This window comes from Chanodichthys erythropterus, chromosome 18 (genome assembly GCF_024489055.1).
Source record: "Chanodichthys erythropterus isolate Z2021 chromosome 18, ASM2448905v1, whole genome shotgun sequence".
Taxonomy (NCBI): domain Eukaryota; kingdom Metazoa; phylum Chordata; class Actinopteri; order Cypriniformes; family Xenocyprididae; genus Chanodichthys; species Chanodichthys erythropterus.
Genome location: NC_090238.1, coordinates 17705698 through 17726493, shown reverse-complemented (window position 1 = coordinate 17726493; position 20796 = coordinate 17705698). Strand labels below are relative to the sequence as shown.

The 20796-nt window shown below is 39.6% G+C and overlaps 1 protein-coding gene across 1 annotated transcript in view; it reads left to right on the top strand.

Moving 5' to 3' along the window:
• LOC137006704 (neuronal PAS domain-containing protein 3) overlaps positions 1-19449 on the top strand; it is a 352288-nt gene extending 332839 nt beyond the window's left edge. Inside the window, exons 7-12 of the mRNA XM_067367687.1 lie at positions 4528-4646; positions 7439-7632; positions 10369-10475; positions 16326-16473; positions 16825-16940; positions 18053-19449. Of these exons, the coding sequence (XP_067223788.1) occupies positions 4528-4646; positions 7439-7632; positions 10369-10475; positions 16326-16473; positions 16825-16940; positions 18053-19449 (2081 nt within the window). The remainder of the gene's footprint in view (positions 1-4527; positions 4647-7438; positions 7633-10368; positions 10476-16325; positions 16474-16824; positions 16941-18052) is intronic.
• The last annotated feature ends 1347 nt before the right edge of the window (positions 19450-20796 follow it).

Genomic DNA, 20796 nt, shown 5'->3' with positions numbered 1-20796 from the left:
CATGTCCGAGAGAAGCGGTTCTCTCTTCACAGCAGGTTAAGTCTTTGTACTGTTGGAGTAACTGAATAACTCCGGGATGTTGGTTTATTTCGAGAGGTAGTGTCAGGCACGTCAAAAAGTGAGTAACTGTAACGCTAATTTGTGGATTTGTGTTTGCTACTCGAACTGTTTGGAACGATTCAGACCGATTTGGTGAACTGGTTCAACCGGTTCACTGAAAAGAACCGGTTAAAAAGAACGATTCGTTCGCAAACCGGACATCAGTGTTGTATGTACACAATTTCTCGTAAAAACCACCCCGACAGGTCTAAAATATAAATACTTATAATAGGCTTACCATATTGAATAAGAGTAAGACAAAACATGTTTTGGAAGAAGGACTGATTATGTATTGACTCATTATTTAAATTGTGTTCATTTTGAACAAAAAAGTTAAATGGGGTACCTTTAAACTCCACAAAAGGTTGAAGATGATGTCTGTGGAACCTTCTAGATTTTTTTTTTTGATTGTTTTTGTGTGTGTGTGTGTGTGTGTGTGTGTGTGTGTGTGTGTGTGTGTGTGTGTGTGTGTGTGTGTGTGTGTGTGTGTGTGTGTGTGTGTGTGTGTGTGTGTGTGTGTGTGTGTGTGTGTGTGTGTGTGTGTGTGTGTGTGTGTGTGTGTGTGTGTGTGTGTGTGTTATTGTCTCACTTGGATTGCAAGTGTAAGGTAGTTCACATACACAACACAAACACCAATGTTCAAGAGTGTGGAGTGTTGTGCTGTTGCTGAAACACAGGTGCATTGTGGGGATGTAGGTTTAAGTCGAACACATAAGACTCTCTCAACACACTGCAGATTCCCTTAATCTCATGGATTGGGTGATATTGATGATTTAGCAGATCTGCCCACTATCCAACAGTCACAGGGGGCTCTGCTGGACTGCAGACATGGCAGCACTGGAAACTCATATGTGTACAAAACAACACATTTTTGACATACAGAAAATCTTCTTTTGAAGTGTTTCCACATGCTGCTTTCAAACAGCCTTTTTTATCCAGCACAGAGGTGGCACAGTAAATGCATTTACACTTTAAACTGGTAGACAATGTATCAGTCACCTGAATCCTGATCTCATGCCCACTAGACAGAAAAAAAGTATTGTTATTATCATTGTCGTAATAGATCAGGTGCTGAGGAAAAAATTATTTACAGGAACAGTATTGCCAAAATGTGTATATGATGTTGACATCGATTTAAGATTTAGGGGGATTTTTTTAAATGCAATTGATATTAAAAGAACATTAGATAGGACATTTTACACCAAGTTCAAATAGCCCACCTTGTTGGCACAGGCTATTTAAACTAACTCCACCCACCAGTGTCTGACTGACATAATTACAAAAGAAATCCTGCTTATAACAGGATCAGTGGCGTGGAGAATAAAGCGGGTGGCATTAGCTTTTGAGTTTAAATCAACCTTTTTCCAAACTAATTTTTCTCCTTTTTCCCATCACATATTATTTTGGAAAGGCGTTTACTTTCATTTTTTAAAAAGTGTAAATAAATCCCTAATGTGTATTTAATAGTGGGACTAAAGTGTTTAAAGGGTAGGGTTAGAAGGGCTTTAGAGATAGGTAATGTCCCAATAAGGCAGCATCCATTTATGATTTTAATGAATATAATCAAATACACTGAATATGCTGTTATTATTGCACAGTTTTATAATATACTACAATACACTTAGGTGCACATAGTATCTGCCGCTATTTACACTTAGAGTTAATAGCATTTGTCGGCAAAGTTTATCAAATGTTTACAATAAAACGTCATGCTTTCTAAACGATGCACTGGCAAAGCAAAAGAATTCCTTTTTTTTTTCTTTTTTTTTTTTTTTTACATGTGCTAGATGAACATTTTAGGACTGGGATATGCTAATTAATTTCTCAAATTAATCACAGCTGATGAAATATATATCAATTTACTTCATCTCATTCTTCCCATTCTTTGTTATTGTTCAGTGGCATGAGGGAAATCCTGAAATTTAGCATATTGTTCAGGCAGGAGTGCGAGTGTCTGTCGTAAAGGTTTTACTGTATAATTCATATTCCAGTCATTATCAGCAAAGCGAGGTCGCAAAGGGCACGTGATAAGTGACCTCTCTCCGTCCGAGCTCCGCATGTGTAAAAAAAGGACGGCGTAACTTTAAGCTTGTCTCATTCTTAATGAAAACGGTGAGTTGCAACGGCCTCTGATCTTGTGTTTTAGTCAAATAGAACTCTACGCTTGACTGACAGCTCTGATCTAAAGCATTTAAGTGCAAGTTTTGATCTCTCTGCCTTTGATTAAAACTAATGAGCTCATTTAATTCAAAATGGGAATCTCTGATAAGAGAAATAAGGTTGATGTGATTGGATTAGAGAGGCGAATTAAACTCTTAGAGTTGAAGTTTGTGCTTATATAGTGTATTAAAAAGCTGTTGGCATATTCTTGTGTGTTAGATGATGAGAAAAATTTCATAGTAATTCATATTTAATCAGAAGAAATGAAATGACTAAATATAACATGGCTCTGCCTTTTCCCCAGAGTGATAAAGGACTAGTTAGATTTTAAATGACATTTAATTCATGTTCTCAGAGAGAGAGAGAGAGAGAGAGCGAGAGAGAGAGAGAGAAATGGGAAATATAGCAGTCCAAACCCACAACCATTTTAGAGTGTCTTCAACTATACTTTTATGTCCCATGGGTCGACTTTATTAAAACAGACTTTGTTTTTTGTCCACTTAACAAAAGTTCACTTAAAAACTTTTTTTATTGCACCTTCATTTGTTTTTGTTACTTTCAATCCAAATTCCTTTTATATATAGATTTTATTCTTGTCCAACTTTCAATCTTGAACTATGAAATTTTCAATTTTATTACTATGACTGATTTGAAAAAATATAACTAGTATAATATATATGTATACCATACCTGTCAAAAGTTTATGTTTTTGAAAGAAGTTTATTATGCTCCTAAGAAGCTGCATTTTTTTATTCAGAAATACAGTACATACTAATATTACGAAACATTATTGCAATTTAGAATAACTGGTTTAAATTTTAATAAATAAAAAAAATAAATAATCCTGTAATGACAAAGCTGAATTTTCAGCATCATTACTCCAGTCTTCAGTGTCACATGATCCTTCAGAAATTATTCTAATATGATGATTTGCTGCTCAAGAAACATTTATTATTAGAATTATCAATGTTGAAAACAGTTTTTGCTAAAAAAAAAAGCTTGTGGAAACAATGATACCATTCAAAAATTTGTGGTAAAACTTTAAAAAAATACAAATAAAAAAAAGAGAGAAAATAATATTTTTTATTCATTAATGATGTATTACATTGATCATAAGTGAAAGTGAAGATATTTATAATGCTACAAAAGATTTCTGTTTTATAAATGCTTTAATAACTGTAATAAAGTTAATAAATGCTATTCATTGAACTTTCTATCCTTGATAATAAGAAGAAATGTTACCTGAGCAGCAAATCATCATATTAAAATTATTTCTGAAGGATCATGTGACACTGAAGACTGGAATAATGATGCTATAAAAAGAAAATTCAGCTTTGTTATCACAGGAATATATTACATTTTAAAATATATAACCACTTGGTTAAAAAAAAAAACAGTTAAAAATATTCTTTAAATAAATGCAGCTTTGGTGAGCAGAAGGAAGAAACTTTTTTTTTTTTTTTTTAAATACATAAAATTATGTTTCCAAACTTTTGACAGATACTTTAAATATAACTAGTGAGAGTGTGAAAAGTTTGTCTTAATAGAGTTTATTTTTGCTGGACGCTACACCTCCTCTGATGCCTGTTTGTAACATGTTAAATGTCAAGACAAGTTAAAATTTGCTATTAATTAGGCTCTAATCAAGCGTGTTACAGCAAATTAGCAGAACCTCCGTTGTTCGTCAGGTGTCCTTGTGTTAAGATCAAGGCTAGAAATCTTTTTTTTTTTCGTTCTCATCTGGTAACAGTTGCATTATAGTATGAGAAATATATCATTAATAATATTTAAATACATATTATATTGTAATTACAGTTTTATGTTTTGTGAAGCAAATGTCAGTGGTGTTTGCACATGCATAGCTAGGGTGATTTCTTTCTTCCTGGGTGATTCCTTAATAAACCAAGTTTGTTAAAGTGCTCTCTTCTTAATTTTCCCATTTCCTAATTTACACATTCCTTTGAAGGCAAATACATCTAACACCAGCTTCGGGAGGTTTATTCATTTGCTATGTAGCGTTTTAAAGCAATTATGTTTGTCAAGGCTCCGCTTCATGCTGTTAGTAAATACAATTAAAACATTGTCAAAGTTTGATTAGCACCTTCCCCCTTATCAGGTTGTGTTGTTTCATTAACTGTCTACCAAGAGGTGATAGAAACTCAATGAGAAGTTATTGCACATCATACTCACTAAAGCAGTCTAATGCGTCTCTGTGAGTTGTGTTTTGTTTTAGAGTTGTAATAGGATGTTTGTTGTTTGTTTCCGCAGTGGAGTCGAGCAGCCCTAGTCTTCTGTCGCCGGATAACTCTCTAGAACGTTCCTTCTTTGTCCGTATGAAGTCCACACTCACCAAGAGAGGCGTCCACATCAAGTCCTCTGGATACAAGGTAAAACTGGGACGTGGATGATTGTTCTCACTTCAGTCTTGCATTATATCAGATGTCATATTTAGTGGTGGAATTATATATGTGTCATGGCCAGGCAAAAAAATTTGGCCAGTATTTGACGCTTTGATATTGTATTTTTATTATGTTTTCAGCATTGATAATAATAAGAAATGAGCAGGAAATCAGCATATTATTATAGGATCATGTGACACTGAAGACGTGAGTAATGGTGTAAAACGATAAAAAGATATATATTAGTGACCCCAAACTTTTGAATTTAATGTTTGTTGGCATGATTTATAATTGTGTACTATTGTAATAATGAATCCAGGACCAGTGATTAGATGCACTTAGTACTAGCTAATACTACTGATAAAGCAGATCACCGAAGGTTGTACTTTAGTGTCAATCAGATTGTAAATAGAGAAGTAGATGATTGTTTGGATGTGTTTTTGAGTGAACGACTGAGATCCAAACCCCCCTGCTGCATCCATCTGGACATAGATTGGATGCAAATAAGCGTGAAGTCGGGGAGCGCACTAACCCATAGCATAAATATTCACACATGCACATTCGCATATATTAGCAGCCAGACAAGGACACTTCTTATTGCATTTACTACAAAATTAAGTCAATATTTGTGTTGTTACATAATACAAAAGTATGAATTTTGCATACGGCGCGCCGGCATTAGGTGATAGGTGCGCATCATGGCTGTTTATATCTCCTCTTCACTCTGGAGGTCAAATCAAAGTGAATTCTTCTCCAGCTTAAAGCTGTCTTTTCTTTTTTTGCCAAGGCGTCTCGGCCCCCGGCTCAGTTAATGCACTCATGTAAAAGCTCTCTATCATTACTTGTGCCGTATCGCATTTCAAAAGCACTCCAGAGAATCCCTAGGAACAGATGAATCTTATTTCTTATGTATACCTATTCTATATTCACCGACGCGGTGACGGGCGGGGGAAAGAAAGAGAGAGAGCATTGTGTGCTGAACCATGAATTATAAAAATTGATCCCTTTGTTATGTTGGCTTGTATTAAATTGAGATATGCTATGCGGCTGCCTCTCGCTGCGGCCGCGGTGAACCCTTGCCATGTCAGTTTGCATTTAGCAGCCTGAGCATATTTAATGTTTTGCCAGAGCTTATGATGTTCTTGCCAAGAGCACTCCTGCAGCAATTCACCAACGAGTCTCTCTTTGTGGCAATTACTTCAAAAGTTTTATTTTCCAACCAACTTTTGATGCCCCTCGCTTTGGGCTTCAGTAGAATCATTTCCATTTTGTATGCTTTTAATATGACTCAGTGTTTATTTATTGAAAGACTCACAGTTATAGAGATATGTGGAGATGGATGTGTATTCTGGAGGCAGCGTGTGTTTTGTGCGGGCTGGCGCTCTCTGGTGTGCCTCTCTGTTTACGAGAATCCGTGCATGGGTTTGATATGGGCCGTAATTGGACATCACCTTCTGATCGCAGTGTGCTGTGATGTCTTATTGAAGCTCGGCAACAGCTGCATCAAGTGCGTTTGCCTTAGTTTATCTGTCTGATGCGCGCTCGCGTCATAATACAGTCGACGTTTTGCCAACTTTCATTTCTCTAAGAATACCTATTCAACCAGTTTCAATGCTGTTGCATGCTGCTTTTATTAACAGTTATTAGCTGAAATATTTGTACAATGAAAAATGGTTGGAAACATGGGCATTCTCCTCAACTACCACCTTTAAACCACCTAAATTCTAGAAAATAAAAGGTCGTGACTGTTATTTGTCAGCTACTCAACTACTAATTCTGGAGAACTTTAGAGAGGAAAAAAAAATCAAGCATGCGCATTCCAGAAAATATTCTTTTTGCTGTTAAAATAAAAAAATATAAGCCCAAAGTAAACCATGCTTGAAAAATTTTCTCACCGAATACGACATCATTGAACTTTACAGTCATCTTTAATTAGCCCCTGATTTGAGATGGCTTTTGAATTGTGTGAAGTTCAACAAATTCTCTCAACTCTAAACCAGGAGAAACACTCTTTTTCATTAACTGTGGCAGTCCGTCGTTCCTAGGGTTTGGGTTTGCTTGTCCCTCAGCGGAAACATACAAAGCATCAAAGAGCCCCACCGGCCTGAGCACTCGGTGACTTCGGGGCCGAGACTGTCTATATGAATGATGCTAATAGCATCTCACCAATCTCTGAGGTGAACCAATGAAAGGATAGTGTCAGAAGTTTAAAACACTACAAAAACAATCCCCTCCAGGTTTCCCTTGGTGATTAAAATAGATGGATCCAAAAAAGAACTTTGTTACCGATCTAGTCAATGCATCCTCTGGGCAAAACGAGCTACAAAAGACTTTAAAGCATTACAAACTTTAAAGCCAGGCAAAAAGTAATTAGTTCCTCTGCCTTTGTTATCTGTTGATTATTTCAGAAAGAAATTGTGCGTTTTGAGTTTTTTAATATTTTATGTATATAACTGGTACAAGAACCTGAGAATCTTGGTTTGGATCTTGGTCAAGTGTACAGAGTACATATACTGGATTATCAAAGAGCTTTGTCTGTTTTCTGAGTTCAGCCCGCTTTAAAATGGAGGTGGATAAAGATCGGTTGGCCCGTTTTTTTATACTAGCCATGTTCTCTGATCCGTGTAGAGAAGGACTGCACAGAGGTTATTTGACTTCATCTGGTTTATTTTCTTTTATCTTTATACTGTGGTTTGATACTTACTATAGGGTTTTCGTGTAATTGAGGAGACAATTGCATCTGATCTGTTCATAATTTTCCGCTTTGTGTCCTCTTCAAGGTTATCCACATTACCGGCAGGCTGCGGATAAGAATGGCATTAACACACAGTCGTTCGGTACCCAATCAAATCATGGGAATGGTTGTGGTGGCACACGCACTTCCTCCGCCAACCATCAACGAGGTTCGGATCGACTGCCAGATGTTTGTTACACGGGTCAATATGGACCTCAACATTGTCTACTGTGAAAACAGGTAATACTCTTTATATAATATGTTCAGTCCAGTTTTACTTGACTAATGTTCATCTCTAACGCCTGTTTCACACATTATCCGTCTGCAGTGCGTATGCGTTGCGTATTTTTTTACGCACCCATGTTAACGTATTAGAGCGTTCACACTGCACGCGGTTGCGGTCCGTCATTGCGTTCCAGGAGCGGTGCGTCTGCAGCAGTGCAGCGATCGTTTACGTACCGAGTCTATTTTTGCTGTACTGCAAGTGCAGCACAGCAGATTGTGTGTGGGCAAAATGAACATGGATTGACCTGAAATTGTAAAAAAAAAAAGAATTTATGCACATTTAAACTACTTTGTATATTAAGTACATTACATAAAGGATTTTTTTTTTTTTTTTTTTTTTTGATTTAACGCCATGCCAGCAACAAGCTATATTCATGCCAAAAGGAAACATTTCAATTGAACATGGATTGTTGGATACACAGTTCAGTTGTATCATTTCAAAACAATAATTTTATTTTTAAAAAAATGAACCGTGTTTACTTGCATAATGCGATCAGATATGTTTTTCCCCATCGTTGGAGGGAAACTCGCATCCCAGCAGGCAATGACGTGACTTGGGTAAAGTTGGTTTTATATTCACACATTCGGACATCCGTATTCAGTAGCCTTGTTAATCACACTACATTGGACATTCAGTGGACATTCACAAGTAAATATGCCATTAAAACAATACTTGACTATTTTGATCGACTGTGAAAAAATGTTGTAAGTTGACAATCGTTGGTTGTCAATATCATGTCGCTGCTTAAAATTCGCAAACATTTAATTTATTGCACATTTATTGGAAAGTCTGAATTTATCAGAAGTCCGAATGTGCGAATATAAAACCAACTTTACCCAAGTACGTGACAGGCGGACCTAAACCAACCTATTCAAAAACAAGGTGACATGGATGACACTCGTCTCATCGTTGAGGTGGAAAAACATAAAATTCTGTGTGACCCGCAGAATGTATTGTATAAATATTTGAATGCGAAAGAAAAGGCTTGGGAAGCAGTTTCGTTGACTGTTGGTGTCGACAGTAAGTTTTCAAATCTTTGTGTCATGTTTACGTGTACTAAACTACTCCAGCAACTGTCAATATATAAGCGTAATGAATATAACTTTACGCACTGCAAACGTGTGCTGTGTGAAAGCACAATGGCCGCTTCCTGCTTCAGCAACACATACGCACTGCATACGGACCGCACATGCACTGCAGACGGATTATGTGTGAAACAGGCGTAAGAGGGCAACAGTTTCACATTGTCCTTATTTTGCAAAGCTTATATGCATTGCCTAGTACTGTGTGCAGTTTGAATGAAGAGATTTTTTTATCTGCCCTAAAGAATGATAAATGGTGCAAAAAGAATTTCAATTTCGGCTGCTTAGGAGTTCAAAATATGACATTATTGTAGAACTGAAGGATCAGCGGGTGAAAATGTGTTTTGCTAGAGTGGATAATCAGCCACACAGTAATGTTCATATGCAGTTCATTATAGAGCTGATAGTGATGAGTTCTGCTTAAACGCAATCCCAGAATGACCTTGTTTCAATATCTATCGCTCGTTTGAAAAGCCGGCCAAGAAAAAACCCTCTTTTGTACTTACAAAACATCTGTGGTTCCACTGCTGCCCCATAAAATGAGAACATCTTAATTTGGCCTGGCTTGAAAGGAAATATCATATTAGTTTTATTAGTTTTATTTATATCTCTGGGATTGAAGTCATCCCAGCGTCTGCTAAAATTTTTACCACTCCCCTGCACTTAACATATTTATGAGAGAATGGAATCGGGCCAAGTCTATAGCGGAGTTATCATCACAGCAAAAGCCTGCTTTAAAATGGAGGTGGATAAAGATTGGTTGGCCATTTTTTTTTATACTGGCCATGTTCTCTGATCCGTGTAGAGAAGGACTGCAGGTTAGAGTCAAATAATGTCTTAAAATACGCTGCTAATAGTATTTGCCCAACTGAAAGGCATTTTTTATGGTTTTAACCACCTGTTTTTATCAAATTTTCAATACTTCAGTGATAATTGCTTTTAGATTTAGCAAGCAGTTGGTAAAGCTACAGTAGGTCAGAAAATATTACGTCTATAATGAAAACAGGCTGACAGCTTGCCATCACAGATGGAAACCTTTTTAATGAATAAAATCTGGTGCACTTTATATTTAGCTTACAGAAGGGCTGGGAAATCAGAATCTCCTTATCAGTGAGGTTGACTCGAAACCAATCAGGGCCACGTTTCCCAAAAGCATCATAAGCCAAAGTGGATTGTAGAACCATTGCCACCAATGGTCTCTGTGATCAACTTGGCTCACAATGCTTTTGGGAAACGCAGCCCATGTCGTTGCCCTATTTTGATCTGTCATTGACTGGGAGGAGATGATAACCCACAGTAAGTGGACTGCTCCACTTTGCATATTGATGTTGGCTTTATTGGATCAGAACAGTGCAGAAATATAATTGGTTCTTATAAATAGCTATAATTTGCTGCTGCTAAAGCTAATGGTTGATTACATTGTGGGTGAATATTGAAGTCAGTCACAACACTTTTTTTTTTCCACAATGTGTTCACAAGATTTTCAATGGACAAAAAAGATGTATCAAGAGTCTTGATTTGAGTGACTACTTGATCAAACTGCTTAAAAATAGTGGAAAAAACAAAATGGTGTCAATTTTGATTTTATGTTGAAATAATCCTTTCTAGAATCAGCGACTACATGGACCTGACACCTGTGGACATCGTAGGGAAGAGATGTTATCACTTCATTCATGCAGAGGACGTGGAAGGCATTCGGCAAAGCCATTTAGACTGTGAGTATCTACTCAGAAATCCATCCAATCAATCTGTGCAGCCACCCAACAGTGCCAAAAACTACAGAATGGTTGTTAAAGAGCAAGATTCAGTGTCCTTACATGCTTTAGCGGGACTCATTGATCATTGGTCAATGACATCCTGAGAGCACACTGTGTTACGTGCCAAAGCTGGTGTAATGTGTTCACTGCAGCACTTCAGCGTAATGGGACAGCAGTGTGACAGGCAAGATTATCCATGCTAGCGGTTCTTCTTATAACTGTCCATGAAGAACCATTTCCCTCTGCCAGACAGGTAGGCGAGCGCACGTCTTCCAAACAAGCCCCGTATCGCTCGCGAGGCACAGAACGCGGCTGAGAATCTCTGTTCGTTTGACAGTCTTACACATTTCACTCCTCCTTTCAGATTAACTTGCTCCTCTCAATGTACAGACGCCACATTTCGAGTGCATTTTTATGTCATGTAGTATTCATCTGGCCCGATCCACCGCTGCAGAGCTCTTTGAAGGTTCCTCAACCTTTTGCACGCGCTGCTTTCATTGCGCTCGGCAGGAGGGCCGCTGACCGTCTGGAGGAGCGTTCATGCTGTTTGAATATCCTAAATCATCTGTTAAGTGTGTTTTGGCAGCACACCTTTTCCGCTCCCCTCCACCACCATGGCAGAAATTCAAAGCGTCATTGAGAGCGGCGTAGCGTTTCATACAGTAAATGTGTGTGCTGCTCTACAGCAGGCAGCTTGCCATTATTTAAGTAGTGAGGGTTGAGGCACAGAAAGAAGAGGAGGAGGGGGATAAATCCCTCGTTTTATTAGGTGTTTGCAGAGGAGGGCGGGTGTCCTTGGGGCTGGCAAGGGAATTTGGAGCTGTCTGATTAGATATTGGGAGTTCAACTGAATTAGAGCGCAATTACCACTGTATTGCACTGTCCCTTTGCCTTAAAAAGCCACCAGATTGGGTCCATTAGACCTTGATTTGAAACACAGCGGAGGCAGAGGAGAGAGGACTGAAGCCCTGGATTGCACTGATAGCAGAGAGAGAGAAAGAGATGGTGTGAAAGGAGAGAGAGGAATAGACACTAAGAGAGAACTGCACATCCCCAGCTACCCCTGGTTTCTAACCATCTATTACGCATTAGCGTGGCGGCAATCAACATAAATCTAGCCGCACTGCGAATGGCCGGTCATGTTGCTGCAGTAGAGAGCGGATAGGGTTGCCGTTACTGCATTTTACTTTGCACGTTTATGCTCCGTATGATAAAATGTGGTTAGCTGGTTGAAAAAGTGTTTGAAATCTATTCATAATTTAAAGAAGTTCAACTACAGTCGAGTGATGCTTTTAAAAAAAACAATTAAGCTACCATGCAGTGACAGTGAATCTATTCATGAGGCAATGTACATGCCCACGCACAATCTTACATTGATTATTCTGAATAACCTGGCAACATTTAAGGTCATGTAAATGCATTAAAGTTTGGTAAAAGTCAAACACTTTATGCAAATAATGATGAGCGTACCTAGATTTCACATCTAATGTGAACTTTTTTGTTTTAGGAACAATCATATTTTAATAGTTGTCATCATCCTTGTTCAAATAAATGACCATTTGATATTATTTTGTGTGCTATAAGAGCTATATTTATCTAGTACAAAAACAATCTCAATCTCAATTTGAGCAGATAAACTTACACCAATAACTAATACAACTAGAAAATGGTAGATAAATGTGTTGAATTGATTCAGTAAGTTCCTTCAAATGAGAGAGAGCACAGATCTGATTATTGCTAATTATTCCTTGCTGCTTGTAGTTTTACTCCCCAACACGGGTTACAGAAAGACTAGCACAGCTAAATGCATTATGATGACGTGTGTGTCATCTCAGCTTCTATCAAAGCCAGATCTTCAGGTGTCTGCATGAACAAGATGTGCGTGACTAAGAAGCAGATACACCGATCTCCCGCTGATTGCTAATCAGACACTGATATCAGATCACACAGGGCCATCAGATTGGTTAGAGCCCGGGATAAGAGGGATGATGTCAGTCTGGTCAAACCTCTCGGCAGATCTCTGCTGCAGATGCAATGACGTGTGCGGCGCAGAGAAGATGTTTCCTTTGGCTTGAGTGCATGTGATCGTGTTCTAAATGTGTTGGGATGTATGATATATTACTGATGCATATTGTAGAGTTCATAGGCCACTGCTCAAGTGTTTAAGAGCTTGATGGAGCAGATCTGTTCAAATTGAGCACCTTGACCTACAGTTGCTTAAAGAGCTGTTAATCCTCCTTTATAAAATGTGAAGTTCAGACAAAATTCTGAAGTGGTTAAAAAGTCCTGTTAAGTTACTTGACAACCATAAAAAACCTACAGTTTGGCTTATGAACTTAATTAATTGACAGAAGAATTGTTTATTGATCATTAATATTACTTGAATTCCTTTTGCTGTTACTGCCATTTTATAAAAGCAATAAAGCACTCAAGGTTGTCCATAACAGAGGTTTTAACTACAGTCAAGGTAAACTCACTGTACTGCACAGCCTCTCATGGCCTTTTTACTACTTTTAGGACATGCTGAAACATGAACTGTCATCTATTTGTTTAACGTCTTCATTCTTCTAACTGGATAAAAATTAGCTCTAGCTTACTGAAGGAAAATTAGAAAGCCGACTGTGGTGCTCATGAAGCATTCGAGAGCAGGTGTTTTATATGGGCAGAAATGCATTGTGACAGCTCTGACCTCACCTGTGTCAGCTTCAGAACAGGACCAACACGGCTTAAATTAATAAAAGACACTGTGTTACACGACTACGTATAATACTCACCGCATAAATGCTCCGCGCGTGTGTGTGTTTTTACCAGCTGAGAAAGAGAGCGAGAGAGAGACAGAGGTGGGAAACGATGGCTCACAGAAGTGTGGAGAAACCCCAGGAGACTGAAGCTCTGTGCCTGAAGGCAGACTACAAGAGCTGGTCTCTGAAGAGTAGTTCAAACTGACTTTAATGAAAAACTCCCTTCACTCCTTATTGTGCTTGAAGATAGACTCCACAGCTGCGGAAAAATACACCTGCTCTAACACCCATCGCATGTACCGTTGACAATGTTTCTTCAGGTTTCTTCCATAATGCATTCAGAGTAAATATGAAATAGATGTTTCTGTACCCATGGATATACTGTATTTACATCAGCAGCGATTCATTTGAATGTATTGTTGTTGTAATGTAATGTTAAAGGAACACTCCACTTTTTTTGAAAATAGGCTCATTTTCCAACTCCCCTAGAGTTAAACAGTTGAGTTTTACCGTTTTCGAATCCATTCAGCCGATCTCCGGTTCTGGCGGTACCACTTTTAGCATAGCTTAGCATAGTTCATTGAATCTGATTAGACCATTAGCATCGCGTTTAAAAATGACCAAAGAGTTTTGATATTTTTCCTATTTAAAACTTGACTCTTCTGTAGTTAAATCGTGTACTAAGACCGACGGAAAATAAAAAGTTGCGATTTTCTAGGCTGATATGGCTAGGAACTATACTCTCATTCAGGCGTAATAATCAAGGAACTTTGCTGCCAAATCAAAACTCTTTGGTCATTTTTAAGCGCGATGCTAACGGTCTAATCAGATTCAATGAACTACGCTAAGCTATGCTAAAAGTAGTACCGCCAGAACCGGAGATCGGCTGAATGGATTCGAAAACGGTAAAACTCAACTGTTATCTCTAGGGGAGTTGGAAAATGAGCCTATTTTCAAAAAAAGTGGAGTGTTCCTTTAATGTAAGGTTTAGCCAAGGTTGTCAAGCAGCTCTAACTAGTCTGACTTCTGTCCCATTGGCTGGGCTTCTCAACCAGTGCATGGCCATAAACAGCAAGCTTTGACGAGTTAGAAACTGGATTTATCTGGAATTTACAACACTGGGACATCTTTAAAACCACCAGATGATTGCATCTTTACGTGTAGCTATTCTAAATGCCTTGAAACTGTGATAGTGTTTTGAAAATATTGATTGATATATTGGCCAACATGTTGACTTCCTCTGCTGGTGAAGTTTCGCCATTTGACCCAAAGAATACATGTTAGAAACCTCCAATTCACTTGTCCAGCCAAACCCTGCCTAGGTGCCGCAGATCTGCATGTCTGCTCTCTCATTCATAAAAGGCTTGTCTTTACAATAATACCCCAGTGGACTGCAAGGACTTTTCCATAAAGCAATTTCACGGGTGTAAATTACTTACTTTTATATGACAGTGACACCCTCTACCCCTCCTGCTGGAAGTGAGGCCACGCTGGGTAAAGGGTATCTGAAAGGTAGCTGCTATTATGGAAGGGATCCAAGTGATTTAACAGAACTGAAGGACAGAGGCCCTGGCGCAGAGAGAGCGAGAGAGATAGAATGAGAAAGAACGGAAGTAGAGAGGGAAAGAGACAGAGAGAGAGAGAGATATCGTCCTGCAGGCTTGCCCGAGGCTCCAGGAGAAGGCAGGCAGATTAAAGAGGCCGTATTCCTTTTAAAGCCTCCAAAAGCAGCCAACGACTCCTGCACCGGAAAAAAAGGGATACAGAAAGTGAAGAGCGAGGAGGGGGAGAGAGAAAGGGGGTGGCTTCATTACCACTAAATCAATAACTCAAGCAGCCCCTGATTGATTTAATGGCAGCGTAACTGAAAGGGGGTTAAAAAATAAGCCTCACCTGTACAGACGTGGTGCCGGGCGGAGCCGAGAGGGCCAGCACATCAAATGCAATGCAGATGAGATCAGGTTTAAAGGCAGAGGGAAAAAATGTCCTGGAAACTTGTAGACAGTAATGAGGGTTTAAAGGGACCGCTCAGACTCGTGTATTCACAGATGGGGGGGTTCTGTCTGTCTCTCTAGCTATCTATCTAAATATAACAGTAAGATTTTAAAACTATTTCAAAAGAAAAAGTTAAAATTTTCATCTCTTCTTAAATTAGTACAGTTGAAGTTGTTTTTATGGAATATCTACCATAGCAGGGGTTTTTTTTAACATCAGTTCTGTCATTTCACATGCAAAATATGTTTTACAGCACTTTCGCTTAGATACATTCCATGTATACTGAACCCTTCCATAGACACTCAGTAGCATGTAAACTCTGTTGAAGAGAATGAAGGTGAGTCAAGGGCATGCTCACTGGCCACAGCGAACAAGTCAGATAAACAACTCATGGCTTTTTGTCTCAATTTTCTGGAGTTACAGCTTAGTTTTACATTTATTGGTACAGAAAGTAGTCTGTGAACTAAAGTCAATTATCAGAGCCTTTGGGACGGGCTCTTAAACAATGCTATTAGTCTGTAATGATTTTAATTACTAGACTTATTCTTATATAAATCATTCTTCTCAATGGACTCTTTTTATGGAAAGGGCTATTTGTAGCTGTAATTAAACCCAGAATCTGAATTTACGGCCGTGCTTGGATTCAGACTGTTTCTGTTTTGCAGAACAATGATTAATGCAAATTCATATTATTTGAGATCGCCATTTAGCGCTTAATTTAGCCAAAATTATGGCAACTGCCACAGTGTCTTCACATGAGTAGCCTCAGACAAGGACACAATTACAGAGCCCTTAGCAAACAGTCACAGCGCCCTCTGCTGGGCCTTGGAGATTAATAATGTTCAAGATGTTAACACAGCATGAAATAATGGATAGGGTTGAGCTTTTCCTGGGTGCACTAAATGCAAATATTATGATTATTAAAAATCGTTGTTGTAATTAAACCTGAGTATACGCATTACTGTAAACTTTTGACTCAAGCAGTCTCATTTCATCTATTAAATTGTTCACAGGTTTATTCCTCTTCTATTTTCCTTCCTTTCCTCTCTTGTATCCTCTCCTCTTTCTATAGTGATGAATAAAGGTCAATGTGTGACAAAGTATTACCGCTGGATTCAGAAGAATGGAGGTTATATCTGGATTCAGTCCAGTGCCACTATTGCAATCAACGCCAAGAACGCCAATGAAAAAAACATCATCTGGGTCAACTATGTACTGAGGTATATGAGTCTTTTACTTTGATGAAAATGCCATATCTTTAGATTTAGATTTGTTCCATACGGCACTGTAACAAGATGAAAGTATTTCCCATTCGAGAGAGTAATAGTCTCTTTTTTTGTAAGATGACGAAGGCTAAACACACCAATCTTCACCAAAGTGCTTTTGGGTCTGTGTACGGGCTTAGAGATCATTAGAATGCTCTGTGGTTTGAGCCGCAGTGAATCAATCAGGATTCTAGAGAAGGGAGTGAAGGATGTTTCACACAGCTGTGAATGATTCTCAGCTGGCAAAGAGAATAACTTCTATCTTCTAAATGTGCCTTTTTTTGTGGTTTCTTTTTTAATGGGCAGTAATCCCGAGTACAAAGACACACCTATGGATATCGCACAGCTGCCTAACCTGCCAGAGAAAGCATCAGAGTCCTCGGAAACATCAGATTCTGAATCCGACTCCAAGGAGAACTCTGGTAGCGTACCACTCTCGTCACATTCCATTGCGAATATGATACTATTTGCTACAAAACAATTAAGAACAAGTGGAAGGTTGCTGGTTTGATCCCTACATGGAGCAAGCCATAAACCCATTATTATGCCCTTGAGCAGGAGAATTAAAGTCAGTTCTTTTTGCTCCATGATTTTTGTCCCTGTTCATGGAACTGTTCCAGGTGACATCAGATTATATATTTTAAATAAATTTTAAATCAAGTAGCCTTGTAAAATAACACTACGCACAACACACTTTTCTTTTAACCAAATGTCTCATCTGAGGTCTCTTACTGTGTAAAATATCTTCATTCTAGTAATTACTGGAAATTATGTAGGACAAGGAAATGTGGTGCTTTCGACATGTCCCTAAAACTGGTGTAAATAGTCAATTAAAACTCCACAGCCAGTTGGAAATATTAATTATACATTCCAAAAGAAAATGAAGTGAGATTCCAGAGATGGTGGAGGCTGTGAATGAACAAGGCCGGTTGACAGTCTGGGGAAAGTGCCAACATATTGGCCCCTGAGCATCGCTGCCTGCCGAGCCTCTTGCCAGCCTTCATCACAAAGGTTACAGACTGTGCCAGCTGCAGCTGGACCAAACCATGCCCTCTTCTCCTCTCAGACTCCCTACCCATCTCTACACCCGCCTTCTCCTTCTGTCTTTCTCTGTCTCTTTATCTCTCTGTCTCTCTCACTGTTTTCTTCCAATGAAGACATGTTTTTCCTAAGGCCAGAATTTCCAAATCCCATCCCTATCCCCATCCCCATCAAGGTCACTGAACAGAATTTTCATGACAAACCAAATGACTAACGATACATCACATCATATATAAGTCAGCAGTGGCTAATGCTGTAGCCAAAACAAAGAACATCAAAGAACAGTTTGTGTCCCCAGTGCAATTGTGTCCTGTACTTTAGAAGCATAATATATATCCAACTGGAGCACTTCCAACTATCTAAGATTTAAATGAAAACCCTTAATGTTAAACTCCTGATCATGTTTAGTGAACTATGAGGAACCTTACCTTTGTCTAATAAACTATGATGATGTGTATGGAAACTTGTCCTCTAAACTTTTTCTTTCTCCCAGAAGACAACGAAAACTCCAAGTCAGATGGGAAGGGGAATCAGTCTTCCGAGAACAGTGAAGATCCAGAGTCAGACAGTAAGAAACAGACGGGCCGGCCGCCAGAGCAAGAAATGAGACGACAGGAGGAAGGAGACAGTTCCAGCAATCCAGAAAGTCAGGACAGTGATGATAGTCTGGAACCTTCTGACTGTGAAACTGACCACAAGGAGGGCCGCCTGGGTGGTTTACACATAAAGGTAGAGCATTATGGCGACGGCGAGGTGGAGGAATTGCAGGACTCGCCCTCCTCTTGCTCCTCAGAAGAAGAGGATGATGCAGAAGATATTGTGAAGGACTGCAACAGTGGACGAGAGCTGAGTGGGCCGGCAATGAGTAAACACCAGAAGAGAAAGAAGAGGAGGAAAAAGCAGAAATGGGATGGTAGCCGGCAACGTCTCCGTCTGTCTCCCTCGGCTGCTGCCACCCCCAGCCCTGGCAGCCTGGACCCCACCCTCGGAGACCAGCCTCCCCTTCTGCTTCCACCCTCCCCGACCAGTTCCTCTGTGCTGAAGATCAAGACTGAGATGTCAGAACCTATAAACTTCGACAACGACAGCAGCATCTGGAACTACCCACCCAATCGAGAGATCTCCCGTAACGAGTCTCCCTACAGCATGACAAAACCCCATGACACCTTCCCTTCCCCTCCGCCTGCCGGCCTGCAGGTGTCCATCCCCGACTCCGTCCTTACTCCACCTGGGGCCGAGGGTGGAGGAGGCAGCAGAAAGCCCAACTTCAGTGGCAACAGTAGCAGTGGCAACAATAACAGCGCCCCCACCTCCGTCTCCAGCGCAACTCAAGGCAGCTTGGTTCCTCCTTCCAGTTCCACCACCGCTGACCCGCTCTCCCCACCTCTGTCTGCCTCGCCGCGGGACAAGCAGCAGGGTACGCCCACCTCCTCCGGTTCTCTGCTCTACACCAGTGATCTGGAAGCCCTGCAGAGGTTACAAGCGGGGAACGTGGTGCTTCCATTGGTGCACAGAGTCACAGGCACGCTTGCCGCCACCAGCACGGCTTCCCCGCGAGTCTACACCACTGGAACAATCCGATACGCCCCGGCAGATGTCAGCCTGGCCATGCAGGGAAACCTGCTGCCTAATGCCCACACTGCTGTGAACTTTGTGGACGGGCCCGGCTTTGGAATAGACCCCAAGACACCCATGGAGATGCTTTACCATCACGTTCACCGGCTCAACATGTCCACCCCCTTTGGGGCCGCAGTCAGCGGAGCTGGACTCACGCAGATGCCTGCTGCTAACGTCTTCACCACAGCAGAGGGACTCTTTTCCACGCTTCCGTTTCCCGTCTACAGCAACGGCATCCACAACACACAGACTCTGGAGCGCAAGGAGGATTGAAGCAAAACATTGAGACCATATTACTGTGTTCAACTGTGTTAAAAAGACTCTTCTGAGGCAAAAGACTGTGTATCAAAGTTGGGGAAAAGTGAGATGTTCTAGCACTTTGAATTTTGAGCAATTGAACTTGTGTAACTGAAATGAATGGTTTCTCTTCCTGTGTCTTTCTATCTTTCTATCTCTTCGACTTTCTCTTTCTTCTTTCTCGCCTCCTCACACAAGTTCTTGATGACGGTTTCTCTAAACGGACTAAACAGACTCATCTCTATTGTAAAGAATTCCTTCTGAGCCACAGGGAATTCATAGCACTGTAGCGTATGTTTTCTCTGGGGTGAAATATTTGTCCAGAGTATCTAACATCCTCATTAGGATGTTTTAAAAGGTATTAGAAAAAGAAAATTGACAAGAAAAGAAACTGTTCATGTTTCTAACGGTATCTTGATGTAATCGAGATTGATGCTGATAAAAGGATGTTACCCTATTTGATGTATTTCAAAGGGTTTTAAGGTTCTTTCTAAAGGGGGAATAGTATTTTAGAAATAATGCTTTTTCTTCGTTTTTTTATAGCTCAACTTGCAAATCATGCATTTAAAAAAGCAATTTTAGCCGGGTATTGGCCTGTGAATAGAATGTTACTATAAAATCCCAGGACATGGAACAGGTCAGTGTGAGATTTCTCCAGTTCCATCTTCTTTTTGCAGATCCATGGTGCTATCATTGAGTTACCCTCACTCAGCTGGCTGATGTAGGTACTGTTCCGGAAGTCCAGACATATGGCGGCTTCAGAGCTTTTTTTACAGAAAAGTCAAACATCTAACAGACTTCTTTTGTTTTGATTGATTTTTTTTTTTATTATTATTATTATTATGTTCATCACTTACCCGTGAGCACGGGAGAGTATTTGAACTCAATCTAATTGAGTCCTGAGAGGGATGAGCAAAAGTTAGAATTTTCTTTTTAACATTGAATTCCTTTCTCTATCTCAGTGCAACTGAGGCTAATTTTGCATCACAAACTTGAAGATGAATGTTAAAGTCCAACAGGCTTTGGTCAGAGCTATTCTTAATTGTTTTGGGGATTTTTTTTTCTTTTTTTTTTTTTTTTTTTTTTATAAATGTTTGGCTTAATTGTTTACACTCCCTCTTTAGCTTACAAGCCTGGTTTCCTTTCCGAAATCAGTTCCCCTTCATCCCTTACCCCTTAAACTCTCTCTCTCTCAAAATCACATATCAAACGGAGATTGTAATAAGGACATGCATTTTCAATCAAAAAATGTGTTTTGAAAATCCACATTCCTAATTTTTATCCACTGTTGCCAAAAAAAATCTTTACTCTCACAGTTTGGTG